This window comes from Fundulus heteroclitus, chromosome 22 (assembly GCF_011125445.2).
Source record: "Fundulus heteroclitus isolate FHET01 chromosome 22, MU-UCD_Fhet_4.1, whole genome shotgun sequence".
In the NCBI taxonomy this organism is placed as follows: domain Eukaryota; kingdom Metazoa; phylum Chordata; class Actinopteri; order Cyprinodontiformes; family Fundulidae; genus Fundulus; species Fundulus heteroclitus.
In genome coordinates, this window is record NC_046382.1 from 3730894 (window position 1) to 3753290 (window position 22397).

Sequence of the window (22397 nt, forward strand, 5' to 3'; positions counted from 1 at the left end):
TTGGGCTGAGGACAAAAGGAAATATCTTGAAACCTGAATAAATGATGTCACCAACCAGTATGTTCAAGAGGAAACTAAGGTGAAGTCAAACTCACATGTCAGGCAGGAGCTTTGGGATGATCTCTGCAGTGAAAACTGCGTTTTTCAGGAAAACATATTCAGGAATACTTTCCATTGGCAGGTGACAGACAGAAAATTTCACTTCACAGCCGGTTTTTCTAAGCTCTGCTTTGGTTGTGACACCATGGGCCACCCACGTAAACTCTTTTGGGTCCACCGGTGCAGAATGTTCCTGAGGTATAAGTAATTTCAGACCCCTTTTCCGAATGCAAAGGAAGCACTGAGCAAGGTGGCATTCAATAACCCAATCTTTGATCCATTTCTCATGTAAGAAGAACTTCCCTGTCAGTACTCCTTCGTACTGCTGAGTGAAGTTTACTTCCAGGTTCTCAATGATGATGCTGTCGCTTTCCTCCACTGCATTTGCAGCAGATTCCATCTTACACATGGGTTCCCAGATCTCTATATATTGCATTTCATCTCTATATTGAGCCTTTGTTGGCTGGTCTGCAGACCGGGTATAGCATAAGATGGGGTTGTGGACATGCTGGACACAAATCTCAAATTTTGGTTTAATGTGAAGCAACTGAACAATGGGCATATCAGAACCTCTTTTCTCTTCTGATGTCATTTGCACCTGAATGGTGTCACCTGGCTGCAGCTGAAGAACAATGTCAGCATAGTGTTGGAAAGGAGGCGGTGATGAAGCTCTTGATAAAACTTCTGCTTTCTGTGGCTTGGCATTCATCAGAAGGAACTTGGCCTGGTCTAAGCTTTCTGTCTGGACTGCTTTAATAACAGCGGTCCACACCGTCAGTGGGATCCTAACGCTTGGACCACGATCTGACATCCTGCTCAACTCTTGGTGGATCAGCTTGTCGTCGGCTGCGTATATCCGCCTTTTCCATGTGAGAGTCATGGTATTTCCCTCTGCCTTATAGATTGGCTGGTCTTCTAACTGTAATTCCCTTAACAAGATGGATAAAGGCGAATGGAATATGTTCCTGTTGAAAGGAAAAGTCACCTTTAAGCTCTCGTCCTCTGGCTCTACGGACACAGCGAAGGCTAGCTTTGGTGCACTCTGTTTCTTTGTGCTCACTGCGTAGGAGATCTGCTGAGCCTTTTGCTCAAACTGCTTGTCTTTCTTTGCGTTGGGTTCAAACTTATGACACAGGTCTGTAATGTCAGTGCGAGTGTACGGTACAGCACTGTCACATATGAAAGAGTGCAGTAGTCTCTGCAGGACGAGATCCATGTACCGCCTTATTGGGGAGGAGGCCTGTGAGTAAGGGTTTAATCTCAGAGAATAATGTCCATGCTTTGCCTCTACAGTTGAGTTTGAGCGGATGTAGTAAGCTTTACTGTGGCAGCGTTGCAACTCATACATGACTGGTTGGAGCAGGGGGTGAATATCATCTGCAGCCACCAGGTCCACCAGTTTGTCCTCATCATTGTCTCTCAGAGCTGACTGGATATCGTTCCACACAGCCTCCAGGATGGGGAAATGCTCAGTGCTTGGTTCAGGGTCAGGCTCGGTTAGCTCACAGTAGAGTCTTTGTCGCACACCAAAGGACAGTTGTAGTAATGGTCCACATTTGTCCTTGAACTTGTCCACCCTCTCAGGCTCTGGTCCACTCTGACAGCGAAGCGGGGTGTAGTATCTGGCTTTGGTGGACTCACACAGATACTTTGCAGCATGGCTGTTAAAAAACAGACTGATTTCCTCAATCATCTGGTGGGCTTTACGCTTCCCAGGCAACCTGTCATCATCACTCTGGTAATAAGGCCAGTCACTGGCCAGTCTTAGCTTTCTTTGAGCCTTGGCAAAGTGATAGGCCACAGTGACACAGTCCTCCACGGTGCTGTATGCGGGGGGGTCTCTGTATCTTTGGTTGATGATGTCTTCTGCCTCTTCATATGTAAACTGCCTTTTGGACCGGATCACTGAGAACTGAAATGTTGGAGCTTCAAGGATCCTGTGTGTTTCTTTTTCCACTTGGATCATCAAGGAGACTGCCCTGCGATCTTGATGAGGCAGAAGACTGAAATGTCCTGTGCTCAGGCTTTTAGGGAACATATGAATGGGTTCTTCTCCTGTGTATTGAGTAGAACCCTGCTCTTCTGCATCCCTATCTAGTTTATCTCCTGGACGCACATAACTTGCCACATCTGCAATGTGGATTCCCAGCTCATAATGGGTTCCAGCATCTCCAATGCTGATGGCATCATCCAGATCTTTTGATCGCTCTGGGTCAACGGTGAACGTGATTTCATTGGTTTTATTCTGTCTCTTTTCACTGTTTTCATCTTTGTCTGGGAGATCTACATATGTGTCCAGCGTAGTCTCTTTAACACCAAATTCCTCTTTCAGCAGCCAAAGTCGGTCATTAAAAGGTCCTCTGCTTGAGAGAACATCTGTGACGTTCCCCAAAGGATAAAAGCAACCGTCTTTCCAACCAATCACCTGCACTAGAAAAACCTTGTCTCGGATTTCATTAAAGTGCTGACATCTTGCGATTGTCCATTGTTCGTCGTTTTGCTCCCATATGGGCAAGAAGTTACGTCTGTCTTTCTTGATCAGAATGGCTATTTTAGTGGCACTTTTATTGATGGGTATCATCATCCTTTTTACAAATGGTCCAGAGGTAGCTGGTGGTCTGCTGTGATCTTGTTCCTCAAGGAAGCATACAAGTTCACGAGCAGATTGATTTTCCTTGATAACACCGACCACCCTAGCTGATTGCTCCTTAGTGGCTGCTTGTATGACAACTTCATCTCCGGTGAAGGCCTTCCCTATGTTAGATCTTCCCTGAATGTGTACACGTTCGGTGGGTTTATGGAACGGTACAACGTAACCTCTGTTATGAGACTCCTTGACAAGCTTTGCTTTCTTGAACAACTTTGGCTGTTTTTCACATAAGTCCATCAGATCTTGTCGGTCATTGAAAACTTTGGATGATTTTCCAAACCTCTGGTGGGTCAAGTCTTTAGAATCCAAACCTTCTTCATCTGAACTAAACTCAGTTCTCACTTGTTCATATTCATCTCTCAACTCTTGCAGAATTGAATCAGAGATGGCGTTGCCCTCATCCACACCCTGCACTCTCTGAAACTTGCCAGTTTCTACCACGTCTTGGTCAAAGAAAGCTTTGGTGTAATGAGGTGGTTCTACACTGTTGCTGCTGATGCAGTGGATTATGAAGCTTTGCCAGAACTTAGAGCATTTCCCAAAGCAGCAGAGGGCAGCAGCATCTCCAACTACAGTCACCTGAGACTGAGCCCTGGTCATTGCAGTGTTTAAGACGCGGGCATCATTGAAGAGAGGCAGACCAGACGGGTTGGATTCTTTGAGGCTGTCCCGGGTTTGTACAGCTGACATAATGACTGCCCTGAACTGCTTGCCTGTTCAAACACAAACAGAAAGTAAACCCAAGCATGGCTAAATTAGACAGCTGTGCTGCTAGACCACAGCAGTTCTTTATCTTTAACATCATGCAGGAAATCCTTTAAGATTCAGCCCAGAACAACAGTTACCTTGTACATTAGCAAGAGTTTCAACGTTGACTTCAGAGAAGCCTTTTCTTGACAGTATGGTTCTAATTTGTCGAACCTGTGGAGAAATGACAATATAAATGATTAACTTTGACCATCTGTGTTTGCATATTCTGTTTGCATTTATGGGGTGTGATAGAGAAACAACAGCAGGAGAAAAAAGAGACGTCAGAAACTGAGCTTTGCAAATCCACAGGTCAGTTTGGCGTTTTTCTGGACTTGGTTCAAGGTTACTTTAGCTCTTGAATCTTAAAAAATGCATTAGATTTTGAATTTTATGAACAATTAGAGGAGGGATGGGCGTGTTATAGAGGTAGATCCGGCACCCCAACATGGGGTGCCATCTGGGGTTTGATTCCTGACCTCTGGACCTTTGCTGCATGTTTTCCCTCCTTCTCTCTTCTTGTTTTCTGTCTGAGTACGGCAAAGAAAGGCTACTAGTGCTACCAGAAAATTGTTTACAGAAAAGAATGATCAGAAGACTTTTACCTGAGGACCTTCTGACAGAACACAAATGGATCTTAGGTTCTTGGGTCCCCAGTTTGATGGCCAGTTCTTCAGAATGTCCTTCACTACTTCAGCAACTTCAAAAGACTCCTGCTTGTTATACCAGGACATAGATATGGTATCCAGGCTGCATTCTCCCCGGACATGATGGAAGCGGAGCGCGTGACCATTTGGTGGGGCGGGAACGTTTCCTGAAGCTTCAATGACGTCATTCTTACCAACATAAAAATTGGTGGAAACAAACTCCACAATCTCTTTGGTTGAGCGGTAGTTCTGAGTAAATATAATTCTGCTTCTCTGGGCGGTATCACACTCTTGTCCTTGATAGTAGTGGAACAAACGAGTGAGGAGTGTGCAGTCTGAACGGCGGTGTTCATCCACAGAGAAGAGCTGGGGTCCCATCTGCATGTGGTCTCCTGCAAGAATCACTCTGGTGTTTGGCCCAGCAAGACTGAGGGCCAGCAGAGCTTCACATTCCAGCATCTGAGAGGCTTCATCGATCAGGATGTGGGTGAAAAACCCCTCTGCTAGCTTCAGGTCATGAAACTGTCCTGCCATTGTTGTTGTAGTCACAACTACATTGTGCTTTTCCAGGACAGCCTTCGTAGGAGTCAGGAAGGACCTTCTGTCTTCTGAGAGAAAACAATATTTTAAGGTGATCTCGTCTGTGGCCCACAGAGCATTTTGACTGTTTGCTTTTATCCGAATTGGCCTCAGTCCGTTGTTTTTACTGATGGACAGATGGAAGTGATCTCCGACATACAGATCTGCAGAACTGAAAGGTACAAAATGGACAAGTTAAAACTTCAGAGTTTTAAAGGATAGCTATGTATTTTCTCACAGAGAATATCTTCTGGCAGTTCCAGCTGTAATATACCAGGAGGGCAGCATTATTACAATAATAATAATAATAATAATAATAATAATAATAATAATAATAATAATAATAATAATGTTAAGGGAGCATTGTGCTGTAGCAGTTTGCTGACAGATTAGCTTTTGTGCAGTTAATAAGTCCGACTTGGGGAGAACTTCTCTATCAGCAGGGAAGGCTCTGATTAATTGACCTTTAATGCTTTTGGGTGAGTAACATGAATTACAACAACTATTGTTGTCTAAATACAGCTAAGGGGTTTATCTGAATCACACATACCTGCTGATACTCTACAGTCATTCTCACCCTGGCGATGGTGAGCTATGCTAGTGAAGTGTCTTGCCCAAGGACACAACGGCTGAGACGAGCAGGGGTTGGAACCAGCAACCTGCAGTACCGCATCTGACATCTCCAGCATAGATCTTGGTTTTCTGGCACAATGTCAGGCCGATTAATACAAATCTGGGTATTAAGATGGATGCAGAGTAAGGCCAAAGTAGAGCCTTTTCTATCGAGGCAGCTTTTTCAAACAGTGATTTATGCATTTGTTACATCTAGGCTAGAGTACAGTAACTCGCTCTATCTTAGTTAGTTAGGCATTCATCAGGCTGCTGCAGGTTGTGCATAATGCATAATTCAGAGTTTAAGACTTCTTAAAACACACCTGTTTGTTTAAGCCTTTGGCACATCCTGAGGTGACTCTCAATTTAACATTTTTATTACTTTTAATTATTACAATTTTAACTATTTTTATTGTTTTCAACTATCCTTTTTAGTTTTTCTGTGTTTAATTTGTCTATTTTAATTTTACAGTTATTTTCAGTTTCACTTTGTTGACCTTTGTTCTTGTAAGGTGCTATTCGGTATATTATCTATCTATCTATCTATCTATCTATCTATCTATCTATCTATCTATCTATCTATAGGGTTAGGGGTTAGTTCTCAGTTATTATTGTAGTAAAGAAACTGCTGTGATAATCATCCATGTCTTGGTTGGTTTGTGAGCAGAGGGAGGGATGTGGGCCATATATGTTATGTCTATGAAGCTATGTATGTGGAAACGTGGGAAAAAGCTGCTTATGTTTGTTCTGGATCTTCGTGATGCTACACTCTCACGTCTCAGTAATTCATACCTTGGAATATGTACATGTGAGACAGATTATCCCTATGGGACAATGGAACTCTATCATCATCAGTCCCTTTATAATCCATGTAACGGTTTTACGTCTCTTGGCGTCTCTATCAGAACTGCTGCACCACTTTGCACCAGTTAGCATTTAAATGTGTGCTGCAAAGCCAGACCAGGCAGCCTCCATCAGTGTCTTGTGGGATTTAACACAGTCAGATCTTTTAATGAGTCTAACTTTATGTTTCACAGCTTGTACTGGTCCAAACCAAGTTAGTATTCTTCTTTCTTGGGTGTATAGCTTGTAGTTTGCTGACTGGATGTTGGTCAAACATTGTTGTTTAAAAAGTGATAAATAAACTACTATTGGTAATTTTGTCACATCAATTGATATTTTCTTAGTTATCAGTACCTGTTGGTATGGGTGCAAATCAGGACTTTGTTCTGAGGATGCTTGCAGAGTTGGATGGCTGCTGTTGCCATGGTGAAGGTCTTCCCCGTTCCAAAAGGTCCATAGATGAGCAGAGGAGCGGTGGCCTTTCTTTCATCATGGTTTCCTGTAATGAAGCTGAGTGCAGACCGCTGTTTGGAGTTCATGTTCTCGTAGGGGACATCACTGACAGGAACAGCACAGCTCTTGAGGTCCGGTAGGACTCTGGTGGTATCAGGAAGTAGATCCACAGCTTTGTGCATGGAACATAAGCTGTAGCGATCCATCTGGAACTGCACCTCCATTTGATAAGATTGGTTGTGCTCAAGAGCAAGATCAGAGCAGCATTGCTTAGACATTTGCAGATGTATTTGGTTCTCACTGGTTCTGAGCTGCAGAACCCTGGCTTCATACACCTTGGAGTTTGGATGGAGGGAATCTAAAGGAGCTATCAGGGCTGAATGGACACTTCGTTTCAGCACCAGTCCTTCAGGACTGTCCATGGTGAGCTTATAAGGAATGGACACAGAACAGAAAAGCTCTCCATGAGGAGCAATCTCCATCCCAAACTTTGGACTTTCCAGTTTATCTGCTGTTGTAACCTTTCCACAAACATTCAGTCTAAGGGAAGGAAAATCAGAGACTGTTTTAAAAGCAGAAGCCATTTTGAAACTCGTTAGACAAACTTGTTAAGCACGAAGACTTTACCTGGAAACTATTTTGTCCTCAGCCCGCTCCTCGTTGTACAGGAACTCGTGCATCTTTGCCTTGTAGTTGTCAGCTGTCAGTGCTGTTTGGCTGCTACAGGAGGACTTGTGGAAAAGCTTTATCTGTGGAGACTTGTACTCCTTCAACAACTCCTCCTGCTTTTCTGTCCTGGATGAACACGGTATTATTAGCCTGTTCCCTCGATTCCAGCGCTCTACACTCTGCAGAATGACCCCATGATTTAAGACGGGCTCCTTGGTGTCATCCAGAGATGGCTGGCCAACTCTTACCCTGAGTTTCTTCAAGAGGACAGGCCTCATATCAAAATCTAGCACCAACCACTGTTCGTACAGGCCTGGGTGTGTAGATGTAAAAGACACGGTGATGGCATAGGTCATGTTGTCACAGAGGAAACTTTCACCTGCGGAGTAGATGCAGGGTTCAGAGGCGCCATCAGCGAGGCTGAAGGAAGCTCCTGGTTCCTGCTTCAGCAGAGCCACATGTAGCAGCTGTCTCTGTGAAAACACAGCAGCAGACTTTGAACCTTTCTGGTATTTTCAAGATTCTGTTAAAAAAAAAACTTTGGACACTTTTAATCCTGAGTGTGAAATATGATACAGATTAGATATTCAATTTAATTCAATCAAGCTCCATCATATATCAGAGCTCTGATTACCCCGTATGTTCCTAACAGAGCACTTCGCTCTCAGACTGCAGGTCTGCTGGTGGTTCCTAGAGTCTCTAAAAGTAGAATGGGAGGCAGATCCTTTAGCTATCAGGCTCCTCTCCTGTGGAACCAACTCCCAGTTTTGGTCCGTGAGGCAGACACCCCGTCTACTTTTAAGACTAATCTTAAAACTTTCCTTTGTGACAAAGCTTCTAGTCAGAGTGGATCATGTTACCCTGAGCTACCTCTATAGTTATGCTGCTATAGGCTTAGGCTGCTGGAGGACATCAAGGTCTATCTCTCTCTCTCTGCTGAGTTCTCCTACTGCTCTCCAATCTGCATCGTTTGTTGGTATTTCAGCTTTTAACTTTTTGCTCTCTCTCTTTTTTCTTCATAGAAGGTACACCTGGTCTGGCGTTCTGTTAGCTGTGACATCATCAGGGGAGACAGATCATCCTCTATTACCATCTAACATAGAAAGTACTCCTGGGTCAATGTGAGCTTCTGAGCTTTCCGTGTCTCTGCTCTGTCTTCTCTAACATAGAAAGTACTCCTGGGTCAATGTGAGCTTCTAAGCTTTCTGTGTCTCTGCTCTGTCTTCTCTAAGCCCCAGTGGGTGGAGGCAGATGAGCGTTCACACTGAGCCTGGTTCTGGTTCTGCTGGAGGTTCTCCTCCCTGTTAAAGGGGAGTTTTCCTCTCCACTGTCACCTAATGCATGCTCAGTATGAGGGATTGCTGCAAAGCCATGGACAATGCAGATGACTCTCCCTGTGGCTCTACGCTTCTCCAGGAGTGAATGCTGCTTGTCGGGACTTTGAAGCAATCAACTGGTTCCCTTATATAGGAAATATTTGACCAATCTGTATAATATGATTGATTTGACTTTGTAAAGTGCCTCGAGATGACATGTTTCATGAATTGGCGCTATATAAATAAAATTTAATTGAACTGAATTGAATTTAATTCAGGATTTGCATTTCTGCATTTAATCTTTCCAAAGTCAGGTTCCATCAGATCCTGCAGGTTGGTCAGCCTCTAATCAGCATAACAGTGGAAATTAATCCCATGCTGTCTGATAATTTTGCCTATCTGAAGCATATATACAGTAAATAGAATTGGTCCAAGGACTGAACCCTGTGGTACTCCACAGGTGACCCTAGAGTTTGAGGAAGATTTATTATTAACATGAACAAATTGGAATTTGTCTGACAGATAAGATTTAAACCAGCCTAATGCTTTCCCCTTAATCCCTACAGTATGTTCAAGTCTTTTTAGGAGAATATTGTGATCAACTGTATCAAATGCAGCACTGAGATCTAACAGGACAAGTATAGACACAAGTCCATTATCTGAGGCCATGAGAATATCATTAGTGACCTTCACCAGAGCTGTTTCAGTGCTATGATGAGCTCTGAAGCCTGACTGAAACTCCTCAAGTAGGTCATTACTTTGTAAATGTTCACAAAGTTGATTAGCAACTACTTTCTCAAGAATTTTAGATAAGAAAAGAAGATTAGATATAGGTCTGTAGTTTACTAACTCATCTTGATCAAGAGATGGTTTCTTAAGTAAAGGTTTAATAACAGCTACTTTAAAAACCTGTGGTACATATCCATTTACCAAGGATAGATTAATCATGTCTAAAATAGGACCACTGATCAAAGGGAATATGTCCTTAAACAACTTGGTTGGGATTGGGTCTAACATACAGGTAGAAGGTTTAGATGAAGCTAAAATTTTAGATGTTTAAACATGCAGTACAGTGTCCAGCAAAGATCCTCCATACAAGCACAGTCTGAGTTTGATGTGTCTTTAGGGCTGGAGGAAGAAGCAATTGCAGACACATATCATGAGACCAGGACTCTGATCTCTGATGTAACAAACAGAAACAAGAGATTTTCAGAGGTTCTGGTTCCTCCTTGATGAGATTTCCAAACCACTCACATTTATCTGTCATTTCAAAGCAGTTCGTTTCCAGACAAACTGAGATAGCTACAGTCATATCGCCGTACAAAAGGAGGAGCTTATTACAGACCTGCTTCTCTTCTTTCTCAGTTCTCAAAATTAATAAACAACTCTTTACTGCCTGGCTAGACAAACAATCTCTTGACATGCACGATATTAAGGTCTAGTCTGCTTTGAGAACCTATCAATAATGATGCCATTAACTGATTTGATGGAGGACATGAGAAACGAAATTGACCAAAGGAAATACTTGCATCAAAGCACACACCCTGGATTTATTATGCTTATTATTATTATTTATTATGCTGCTCTGGACTCACTGCTGTTATCTGCACTTCTGATGAACTTTCTTTTACTGGACTTCCACTGCTCTCTGTTAATGTTTAACTCCACTTCCTCTAAACCTCCACACACTCTTTGTAATATTAGGAACCTCAGAATGTTCTTTTATCCCGTATTTCTGATCATTTCTCAGTTCAGTTTTATTTCTATAGTGCCACAACACATCATCCAGACAGGTTGGTCACTAAGTTTCATCTCTCAGGAAAGCAGCAGGTGGCATCCAGACTTTACAAGCAGCTTTCCCTTCAGACCCTGATGACCTAGTTTCTCTCTACAATAGCCGCCTCACCAGCACCTTCACTCCTTTGCTTGGTGTGTTTCCTTCTGCAGCTTCTGGACTTTGTTTCACTTCTGGACTTTGTTTCATGAAAGCAAAAGTCTGGTTTAACTGTTCACAAAGAAGGCATCTTCCAGTACGTGGACAGCATTCCTCGATCCACATATTTAGCACGACTTTAACGTCTGTTTGTGACTGCAGGTGAAACATAGCCTCTGGCTAACCCTGGCATATTGATACAATTCTTATTAATATATACTGTCCCTGTAATACATAAATACAATAGAAAATACAAATACATACATTCACTATTTTATTTTCTGTTTAAAATTAACTAACAAATGCAGAGGGGAGGAGATTACACCTTTTTCCAGCGTGTTGAGCAATTACCGCTGATCTCAATGATTTTTCCCACATTTAAGGTAAGATTAATAGCAACTGTATGCCTGCTATGAAGTTTAAATCTAAATTTGTCAGACCTTTGTCTTCATTAATAGCGCTGCTCCTACATTACCTTTGAGCTTTTGATGACTGCAGCCACATTGCAGTTAGGGGCATTTTTTAAAGGTCTAGCCGTGGTTGTGGCTCAAAGGCCAGAGAAAATGACCTGGTCAGGAACCAGGGTGGAGGAGTTTATCTCCCACCTGGTCAGGAACCAGGGTGGAGGAGTTTATCTCCCACCTGGTTTGTGGGGTTCAGATCTTGATGGGCTTGTTCTCATCTGATGGTACGGGGGACAGCAGATAGAGGTTCAGATCAGTTCCTCATCTGTCCCTATTGGATCAAATGATATTTCTGTTTCTATGTAGTAACCCTTCTTTGAGCTTCAGGTGTATAAAGTCCAGCAATGGCTCCCTCTCAGGAGCTCCAGCTGAAGGTACCACAGTAGGATCTGAGCTCTGAGTTCCCCTCTACTGAATATCCCCATCAGTTGATAGTGGGATTAGAGACTGAGGACAACAGAGTCCTGAGGCGTTGGTAAAATGCCGGCCTGGCTCAGTGCTCAGGTACATATCTACAGAGATCACCTGTGGCCTCCAGATTAACCTGTAAGGAACCAACAGGCCAATCAGCCTCTCTGCTGGACTTCTGCTGGGCCTGATGGTTCCAGTGAAAGGATCACTGGACGCTGTGGCAAATTTAATATATTTAGGATAATTTAATGGTCTGAGCGAGGCATGGAGGAACCTGGAACGGCCTCAGTGATGTATTATTATTATTTGATGGGTTTTATTGTTGTTTGGGTTTGGCTTTATTGCTTTGATGGATGGATTCTATGATGTACTAATTCCTCATTGGTCTCTGGAAGGTTGTCATCAGACAAAATCAACGATGATGATGATAGTGTAGCCTTCCCAAGGGCCGGCTGGCAACCTTGGTTCCTGCTTTCGTTCCATATTCTCGCTCTTGGTGTTACTATCTTGTGTTTTTGGATTTTTATGCCTTCCTGGTTCAAATCATAAATCTGGTTTAGCTCTAGTGAGAATCCAGTCATCTGTCACTCGGGTGAAATCTGGTCCCACATGAGAAGGCCCCGTTTGATAACTAATCAGTAAGATGGCGCCTGTGTGCATCTCCCCACACAACATTCATTATGTTTAACTACTCTGTTGAATGCTCAAACCGTGGCGGCTACCTGGGCCTATAACCAGGACAGATCAGAGAGCTGCGGCTGGATTACGGTGGCAGCAGGACAGTTTGAATGGACGTTCCTCTGCTGGTTGGCTGCTCACCTGAGGGCCGCCTGCTTCACACTGACTGGCTGGAAAGAGAAGTGACAACATGATCCAGGGCTGGATCTGAATTCCTCTCTATCCAGATTCATAACTCCACCTATGCTGGATGTGCCAGAACGGGCAAAGACTTCTGGCTAGGTGTCTAAACATTTTCAGAAGAGCAGAGCAGAAGCCGTTTGCTGGTGACCCAGAAACCTGAGAACCTTCCCAGGCATTTACCTCTGTGTCAACCAGGAAGTTCCACTTTAGCGTTGCGCTGATGTCTCCACTCTGCACGGTCAAATCTTCGTCACAGGAGACGCTGACATCATCAACTTGTTCGGACAACTGTAGGGAAGAGAGAATCAGGGACGTTAACAGAGACCAAGCCTCACACCGTGGTGGTTCAGTTTAGTTTTCTGTGGCTGAAGTCTGATGTCCAGTATTAAACATTTTAATCATGTTTGTGTGTATTTGTCAGTTTGAACAGAAAGCAGGCTCATCTGAGCATATTTAACTGTAGCTGTGGTGCAAATGAGGCTGATTCAACCTGTGAACAACAGACTTGTCACTCACCACATAGGCTTCACTGCTGCTGTTCCTGTACTCGTCCAGCAGCCGCTGGTTGTAGCACATCAGGCCCTGAGTCTCAATGCTGCGCCGGATCTCCTGCTCCTCTGCAGATCTCATCATCCACTCCTGCAGCTCCTCCTCAGAATGAGCTTTAGGACACTTTGAGCCATATTCACAGGTTTCTGGTCTACAATGTGAAAACTTTAAGTTACATTCCAATAAACGTTCATGTGATGTAAGCTGCATTAATTATTCACTCTTGTAAGATTGGCTGCTGCATGAATCTGGTTTGTTCTGAATGAAAGTCAAATGGGAGGGCATCATGGAGAAGCCCCAAAGGTTGCCGGTTTGAATCTCAGCCTGTCACTCTGGCTCCCTGTAAAAGTGGCAGGCTTTTCCCTAAGGGATGGGTTAAACACAGAACCTGGATCCAGCATCACAATCTTGGTCTTCTTGAAGAATGCAGACTCTTTCCTGGACCACTGCTTGGAGAAAGTCTCTTCTAAAAACTGAGTTTGAGTCCATCTTCAACCTGAAAAGGTCCAACTAGCTCATCTTTAATAATAGCAGCCCGTACCAGGACCCCGCCTCCACCTCGCTGCCGTCTGAGCCCATCCAGCCATCCATCTGGTCCGTCAAGAGTCCCTCTCCTCTCATCAGTCCATAAAACCTCTGAGAGATGGTCTTCAGATATTTCTTGGCTCGTCTTGACGTTTCAGCTTATGTGTCTTCAGTGGCGGTCGGGTTCCAGCCTCCCTTACCTTGGCCGTGTCTCTGAGCACTGAACACCTGCTACTTCTGGGCCTCTACGGCTTCCTGGTAGCCCCACCTTTGGTTCTTCTCAAATCGTTGCCAGATCATTTGTGTCTTTTCTTCTCAGCAGGTTTCTTGCGACCCTGTTGACTATTTGCAGCAAAACGTTTGTGGGTCTGAGATCACGGCACCATATCTCGGCAATTTCAAGAGTGCTCCATCCCTCTAAAGTATTTTTACGATTTTGGACTTTTCAGAGTCCCTTAAATCTCTTTTCTTGCCTGAGGAAAAGAAGCTGCCTGATAATTATGCACACCTTGATATAGGTGTTGACCCCCTAACCCCCCCCCCCCCATTACACAAATACACATCAGCTGATTTGCTTAAATCCAATAAGCATTTAAGTGTTTACAGCTTGGAGTTGGAAAATATGCATATAACTGATGATATGGTCAAAAGTACAGCTTGCCTAACATTTATGCACACCGTGTGTATGTATATATATATATATGTAGTTTTTTTTAATATATATATTGTTTTTTTCCTGTTGTCGCTGGAATCCAATCAGTGAACAGAGGAGGCAGACTTGAATCTGTTAACCTCTGACCCTGAATGTTGAAACAAAAGGTTTTTAGCCTCCATATCTGCGGCTCTGCCACTGAGTCCTGTGGAGCTTGAAGGCAGCTGATGAACTGATGAAAAGATGCTCCTGCAGCTAGAAAACTCACCAAGTTGTTTTCTTTTCTGTGCCTGGAGCCGGCAGAGGCAGCTAAAGCAGGCTGATGTGAAGCCTGTTCTAAACTAATAAAGCAGGCTGATGTGTTATAGTAATAATAATAGTAATATCGTCTTTATTGTCATTGAAACATACATTGAAACATACATTATAATGAAATGTGTTCTCTGCATCTTAACCCATCCCCTTGGGGAGAAGTGGGCTGCCATGTGCGGCGCCCGGGGAGCAATCGGGTTAAGGGACCCAGAGTGCAGACAGTGGGGATTGAACCGGGGACTTGCATCCTTCTCAGAGTGGAAGCGGCTGCTCTGACCACTAGACCACCACTCCCCTGTGAAGCCGGTTCTAAACTAATAAAGCGGCTGATGTGCTGGCCTTGACTTTAGACAGAGCTGAGGCATCTGAGGAAATCAGACAGTGGTCCTCCTTCTGGACGACGGGCCATGTACCAGAGATCCAGTGGTGGTTCTGCGTCTGTACAGCCATGAGAACTAAACAACGGAGAGCTGGTTACCTGTCACAGAGCCAGAGCTCCGTCCGCCGGTGGTGGGGGGGCTGGCGTTTCCTCCACTTGGTGGTGGTGTCCTGGGACAGGAGCTGGGCATGTTCTAGTGTGGAGCAGTGCTTGTAGAAGCTCTCTGGGGAGGACAGCGCCAGGAGGCACACCTTACAGAATATGGACACCTGCTTGGATTGCACCTGGTTCTGCTGACTAAGCTGAAGGAGGGGAGGACGCACCGAGAGGCCGCTGTGCTCGGCTTTCCACACGGCCATCTCCACCTCGCTCTGGGCGGCCTGGCAGTGGCCGGCCTGGTGCCAGCAGGGCTTTCCCTGCCTGACGTGGCTGCAGAAGTTGAACCGGCAGTTTGTGGGCAGAGGGCGGACCTGGCTGTAGACCTGCTTTGAGCTTTTGTCTGACAGGTGATGGACTAAGATTGGCTCCCAGGTGTGAGCGGTGTCAGCACAGCACGTGTCATTCCATCGTTTTGGAGACAGTTTGGTGGGCCGTTCCAGAAAACAATTCCTGCAGAGCTCTAAGAACTTTCCAGAAAACCTCTGGAGAATGCTCTGAGCTGCATGTTCTGGTGTTTCTGGGGCTGACTCGGCCTCGCTTACTTCTCTGATTAACTCTGTTCTACTGATATTTTTCTCTCTGAGATGGTTCCACACTGTAGCCTCTTCAGAGCTTCTGGCATAGGTGCACCCATCACCTGAGGTATGCTTGCTGCATCCAGAACCCTCAACAAAGTAATCACATACTTTATACAGGACTCTAGAACCAATGTTTCCCCCAGTGGGCCGCTCAGAGACAACCTTCCACTGGTTGGAGGCCTTCCCTTTAGCCAGGAGGTGACTCCTACTACATTTGTGTATAACTGGCTGAATGCTGTAGGTGACTTCATTCACCTTGTTGGAGCATAAATCACACGCAGCCTTCAGGTCTAGAGCAGCAGAGAGCCTACACTCAGGTCCTGCACTGCAGTCAGCTTTGCTCTGGGACTGAAGCACCATGGCACAGAGAACCTGATGGTCCACTCCATGTTTCTTTTCAAACGTCCACACAGCAGCTTCCTCCTGACTTTTTGCAAAGGTGCAGCGGTTCTTGTGCACGGTGCAACCAAGGCCCTCCTTAAAGTGCCAGCAGGCTTCATACTGCTTTGGGTTTGGGAATGTTGGTCGTTTGGAGACAGGCCTCCAGCTGCGGCCCTCTTTGGCTCTGCAGAGCAGAACCTGCTGCGCACACTGGTGCTGAACGGGTCTCAGTCTGAAAGTGATTTGGTTGTCCTGGATGCAGCAGCGATCACAGGCCAGGCTCAGCTCATGAGTCAACAGCAGCTCAGACAGCAGAGACGCCATGCTGACGCCTTCAGAGAACCAGGAGCGATTCTGGAAAAGGAAGCAGAAGACATGTCAGCGTACTGAACAGAATATCCCATCAAAAGTTACTCAGCTGCACATTCTCAGCAAAATCTCGTTGCAAGGCTCCGGTTAGAAACACAAGGCAGAAGAGCAACGTTATAAATATCGGCATTTGAAAGGAATGTAGCAGCAAACCAGAAGACATTTTGATATGTACAGAAAAGTGCTGACACAGCGTGTGACTGTTGGGAGTGTAGCAGTCTGATGAGGTGAGCAAAGAAGCTCGTTTGAAGCTGCTGAACCTGCAGAGGGCAGCAGGGCTCCAAGGTGGCGGTGGGAGGGGTCTATGGTTGTCTGAGCCCTGGTCAGGCAGCGTCTGGAGCAGCGTCATGGAGGGTAAAGCTGTCCTTATGGTTGTCCCTGTCCCTCACTTCTGTCTACATCTCCAGTCTGAGGCTCAAAGCAGACAGTGATGCAGCTGGTCAGTGGTGAAGATGCTGTGCTCTTCTCAGAGGTGTGGGGGGAGCAGGTCAAGGTGAGATCTGCACCCCAAGGAATCTACTACTGCTGAGTGGCTTCCCTGCAGCATTCCAAAATGGCGGCGCAGAAGCCTGGACCTAGCCAAGGCCTCGGACTCATTACTGTGAATGCAGTAGGCATTCACAGTTATTGAGATCCTCTTTCGCATTTTTACTGTTTAAAGTTTGATTCGCTTCTCCTCCTACAGTTTTTGTCCGATTTCAACCATTCAACTTTTTAAAATATTCAGCTTTTTCTGCAAATTTTCAGCTTTTTTTCTCCCATAGGAAATGAATGTAATTCACTAAAATTCCGCTCATTTCAGCTGCTTTTTGACAGCTTACTGCTTCAGCCTATTTTCAGCTAGAAACGCCAATCAACTTTTAAAATGTAGTGATATCTTTCAGCTATTATGGTATATTTCAGCTTTTTCATATCTTTTACCATTTTCATATAGTACCTCCTTAAAATAATTTTGGCTTTTCAAGAAATTCAGCAAATAACATGCGTTGCTATGGTCATCAAGGAGGCAGTTATAGAGTGCGCACTCTAGAAATTCAACTAATTCTTCTTCTCTGAACAACTTCTTCTCACTCGCTCAATTTTCAACCTATCCACATAAATTATACATCAAAACATAGGAATTTTTGTCAGGATTCAGGAAATGTAACGCTCATTGGTGTAGCATTTATAGATTTTTCGCAAATCACCTCAGAGCGACACAAACCCGAAACCTCCCCCATTCATTTCCTATGGAGCGGTTTTGAAAAATGACATCTAAAAATCCAAGACATCACACGTTTTCACATCGTCGCTACTCCTAAACCGTTTGATGTACAGTCATGAGACTTTCACACATGAATGTCCCAACCCTTCTGGCACTCACAAAAAAGGAATTTTTTTGGATAACTGTTACGGTTTTGCTGCGAGAACAATTTGTTCGGGAGTAGCGAATGTGAAAAATCCTGAAAATGCTTTAGAGCTGCATTTTTCCACATGATCCACTTTTTTACATTGTCACCATGCCTACACCGATTTTTGTACAAACATAAAAATGAGCATCATAGTCCTCAAAACCCTGTTGATACTCACGGTGAAAGAATTATTTTGATATCTCTTATACTTTTTCAGCTAGAGCAATTTGTTAGGGACTATGTTTTGGGGATTTTCGCATTTTCCTCAAAATGACCCTTTTTCTAGGATTTTTTGTGCCTAAATTAAAATACTTCCAGCAAAAACCGATAGCTTGTCCGGTTCCCCTATCTGTTTAGGAATAAACGCCGAAGAAATTACGTCTCTAACCTTTATTGTTCTGGAGAAACCAAGTGCTGCTTGCCGGGTAAATCGCAGCTGAAACAGGTTCAAAACTCCATGCCCCTAAATTATGCACTTTTTACATCGTCGCTGTGCCTACACCGATTTTTGTACAAACATAAAAATGAGCAACATAGTCCTCAAAAGCCTGCTGATACTCACAGTGAAAGAATTATTTTGATATCTCTTATACTTTTTCAGCTAGAGCGATTTGTTCGGGACCGTTTTTAGAGGATTTTTGAAATTCCTTAAAAATCCCCTTTATATCATACATTTTTACGCCTTTATTAAAATATTTCCAGCAAAAACCGATAGCAAGTCTTCTTCCCCTATCCGTTAAGAAATAAACGCAGAAAAAATTACGTCTCTACCATTTACGGATCAGGAGATATGGAGCGTTGTGCGAGGCAAAGTTCTCCATTATAATCCTATTGGACATATTCTGAGCAAAGTGTCTGCACTTCTGTAGACTGGCCCGCTGCAGGTGTGAGCAAGTTTCCATGACGACGGAACTCTGCTGACCAGAGGGACAGGCTCCATTGGGATAGAATGGCAACTTTCGACACCCACTGCAGTGGCTGTGATTAATGTAGGAATCTGAAATTCGCACAGTCACTTCCTCTTAACATTTTAAAATTTTCATGACATGTGCCACTTTTCTGTCCCATTTTGGATTTCACATGCTTTCCTATTGGGGCTTTGCTTCCAACAGGACCTGGCATGATGCCCAGACACGACCCAATTGGCCAATACAGCACCACCCACCTGTGGGAAATGGTGCTACACACCATTTTGATCAAATGTTGAGTTCTGGGCCCAGATGTGGTGAGGCTGAGTTGCTAAAGGAGGCCAATCTGACGCATGAACTTTGGTCACGTTTGGTGACATTAAGTATTGACACCCCTTTTTGAGGCACTTCCCAGTACAGGGTTTGGACCAAACTGACAGAATACAATCAGCCGGTGATACTGAACACAACCATGTTAGCGGCTAACTGTTAACATGTTGCTAACCGGAAGTAGCTCAAGGAAGCTTGTAAAAACTTATGCTTGACAGAGGCTGTACCTCCTCTAGACAGAAAGCTCCACAAGAAATTTGGGCTACATCGCATAAAGCATCGCCAAGCTATGAGGTGTCAAACATCCAATGCTTTTCAATGGGGGACCAAAGCCCTTGGCCGTTTCTCAATATGTGTTCTTGAGCGGTCTCGTGTGCTCGTGACACGTCATCAGCCTCAGCCCGAGCACTGTTCCCATTGCCGAGAACACCAGAGCGAGAATGCGACGAATCCCCGGATGTTGTTCTCGCCCGCCCTCTTTATCGAGCATGCATCAGAGCAGACTTGTGCGTTCTTCGGACTGACCGCTTTCCCTCAATGCACCGTGGCTAGATAATTTTTAGGCTTTTTAGAAATTAAAAATGTTGTTTTTTTTAATGTGGTGTAGTATATATATAGTTTTGAATGTTAAAAAAATGCTAAAGAACTGTGCGTCTCATGACGTCACAAGCACGCTTCTGTTTCAATACACCATACGTGCTGCGTGCTCGTGTTCTTGTCAAGTCCGATCTTCCTGTGTTCTCGCCAAGACCGGACTTGACGAGAACGCGAGTCCGTACTCGCGTTCTCGTGAATTGAGAAATGGCCCTTATGTTCCCAGAAATGCATGCCCACATATGGCTACAGTATATTTAAGTTTGAAATTCTACTTCTGCTTTGTTAAACGATTCAGTGTTTAGAATGAGTTAGGAGATGTTTGGTGCCATTTCCTCAGTTTTTTCTTCTTCTAATCAATCAGCTATTGTTCTTTCATGTTCAAATTCTTCAACTTTTTCAACTTCTTCAGCTTTTTCAACTTCTTCAATGCTTTTGAGCTTTTTTTTCTCTTCTTCAAAGAACTTCTGCATCTTTTGCTCAATCATTCGGCTTACTGCATTCACAGTGCATTTTCGCAGGAAATGCAAATTTTTCTAGTTATGTTTGTTCTTGTGTTTTTGTTCATCTTATCACCACTTCAAGCTAAAATCCAGTATGGGAGAGCGGCTTGAACTTGAGCTTAAACCACAAAGTTTACGGATCAGCCTCTCCCTGCAGCTCTCCACGGTTCCTGCCTGTCTGAAACCCTCCGTTATCATGCCTGTCCCCAAGAAACCATCCATCACCCCCCTCAGTGACTATCGTCCTGTTGCTCTGACTTAAATGTTTCATCTTTTATACCTGACTCTGCCATATTATCAATAATGGTCCAATATTTACTCGGGTATTTATTTTTACTTATTTATGGCAGAATTTTTATTCTGATAAAGTTCCTTCTCTGCTGCTTTAGAACTAAATTAAGATTAGATGTTTTTTTAATGACTGTGTGTAACTGCCGGTGTTTTCCCTCATTGTAAGACAGCCACCCTGTTTACTGTTAAGGCATTTCTCATCTTAACAGTAAACAGACCTGGAATCTTTAAGTGGATCCAGAAAGTATTCACAGCCCATTTTCTAATGTTAAAACCTTTTCCCAATTTCACCAATATACTACAAATAAAAGAAGTTAAGAAACCACAAGCATATAAGGATCCAACCTGGACAGGTCACAGAGACACAAAGGATTATCACTGCTGCCTTGCAGCAAGAAGGTCCTAAGTTTGAATCTTCCGGCATGTTCTCCTGAGAATGAATGGGTTCTTTCTGGGTACTGCAGCTTCCTGCAGCTCCCACAGTCGTCCAATGACTGCTGGACATAGGCACCAGAGCCCCACCCCCATCGGGTGGTGGAGGATGGATGAATGGATGATGGATAATTTAATGTTTAATAAATAACTCTTGGTCTGTTAGGTATTGTCTGGTGAATATCAGCTCAAACAGCTGATATCAGGACAATAGTTAACAGGAAAGATTCGAGCACTGGCGATCTTTTAACAGCAAACTCTGCACACACATAGAATGAGTGACAACTTCTCTTCAAGTTCAAGAATTTATTAACAGAAATTAAATGAACGTTCAGAAAACATCACTATAGGATGCTGTTTATATGAATTAACACTAGATCTGCAGTGAATCCTGGTTGACTGCAGATCTAAGTTAAAGAACCAAAGTTCTTTAACTTAGATCTGCATCTCTTGCATCTCTTAGATCTGCATCTCTTAAAGAACGTGGAAAAAGGTTAAATTAGCCTAAGTAGTTTAGAATATTTGGTATATGTTCCAACCCATTCACAATGCAAATTCTGAGTTAAAATATTATTTGATAAAATAACATTGTAAAGAATGATTTCCTCAGTAAAAATGAATAACCTTTAGGAAACTTGATTTTATTATTTCTCCAGGATGCTAGAGGGCGCTGTAGTGGTCGGTCATTAACTTGATGTAAAGTTACACTAAACACCATTAAATTGACATTAATGTTTCTGTAACGTTCTGTGTGGTTCAAGTTATTTTCTTTCAGTTTAGCCACTTTTCGGTCTTAGGTTTTATTTCTGCTTTCTTGTTTTGTATTGGATTTATCCTTAGCCGGTATTAGTCTTTATTTCAGCTAGTGTTTGTTCAGTCTTTGTCTTGCTTTTTACCTTAGGTTTATTAGTCTGTGTGCTCCGTTTATTATTTCCACCTGTGTTGGTTAATTAGTCCCGCCCTGCTCTTCTGTTCCGTTCATCTATTTAAGCCCGCTTTAGTTTTTGGTTTGTTGCCAGGACGTCTCGTGTTATCCTCATGTCCAAGTTCCCCGGTAAGAGTGCTTTCCCTTGACTGTTTTTGTTTAGCCTGCCTGTCCGTTTGCCTGTTTAACTTTCGGCACGTCTGCTTTTGGAGTTTGCCTTGTTGTGTTGCCTGAAGCCAGTTCTTTTGTCTCCTGGACCTTTTTGTTAATAAACCCCTTTTTTAAGCTTCAGCTCTGTGTCCGGCTAACATTTGGGTTCTCCTTATACAATTCATTACAGTTTCATATTAATGCAGTAATAACACTATTGAATGATGGGGGAGCAAAACGAAAACAAACATGTTTAAAATGAACCGTAGTTGCATTGACTCGGTTATTAACAGTCAGATCCGGGCCTACAGCCTTCTGAACATGAACTACAAATAGCCACTCTCTGCACTCTGGACATCATGCAAAGGATTGTGGGAGATCTTAAGGCTTCTTAGTGCCGATAAGGGGCGTCGTGGGGATCCGAGTCTAAACTAGCCGCGGGAGGAAGCGTCCAAGCTCCTTTTCCTGCCTGCCTGTAACGGTGTGGGTTGTGTGGAATGGTGGAGAGGAGGCACAGGCTCGTTGAGACGTTCAGAAACTCACGACCACATTGGTACTGGAAATTCCACAATGCTGTCCTTTAATGAATTCTCTTCACGAACCTTACAAAGCCCGGTTGAACAGCTGCTATTTTATCAAACATGACATGAGCAGAGTTCCAACAACCTAAAATGTCACCAAATAA

The 22397-nt window shown here is 43.8% G+C and overlaps 1 protein-coding gene across 6 annotated transcripts in view; it reads right to left on the bottom strand.

Annotated features, from left to right (window-relative positions):
- The window catches only part of helz2b (helicase with zinc finger 2b), a 46910-nt gene that overhangs the window by 17676 nt on the left and 6837 nt on the right, over positions 1–22397 (bottom strand). For 5 of the 6 annotated variants that reach the window (XR_004927685.1, XR_004927686.1, XM_036126641.1 and 2 more), the window contains exons 2-9: positions 14801–16173; positions 12801–12984; positions 12465–12572; positions 7258–7772; positions 6532–7170; positions 4102–4894; positions 3595–3670; positions 96–3462 (exon numbers count right to left, since the gene is read on the bottom strand). Coding sequence is in view for 4 of the 6 variants with exons in the window: in XM_036126641.1 (XP_035982534.1) it covers positions 96–3462; positions 3595–3670; positions 4102–4894; positions 6532–7170; positions 7258–7772; positions 12465–12572; positions 12801–12984; positions 14801–16143 (7025 nt within the window). In the remaining 2 variants the exon portion in view is untranslated. Of the gene's footprint in view, positions 1–95; positions 3463–3594; positions 3671–4101; positions 4895–6531; positions 7171–7257; positions 7773–12464; positions 12573–12800; positions 12985–14800; positions 16174–22397 lie in introns of those variants that run through there. The other variant, XM_036126645.1, reaches the window with a different exon arrangement.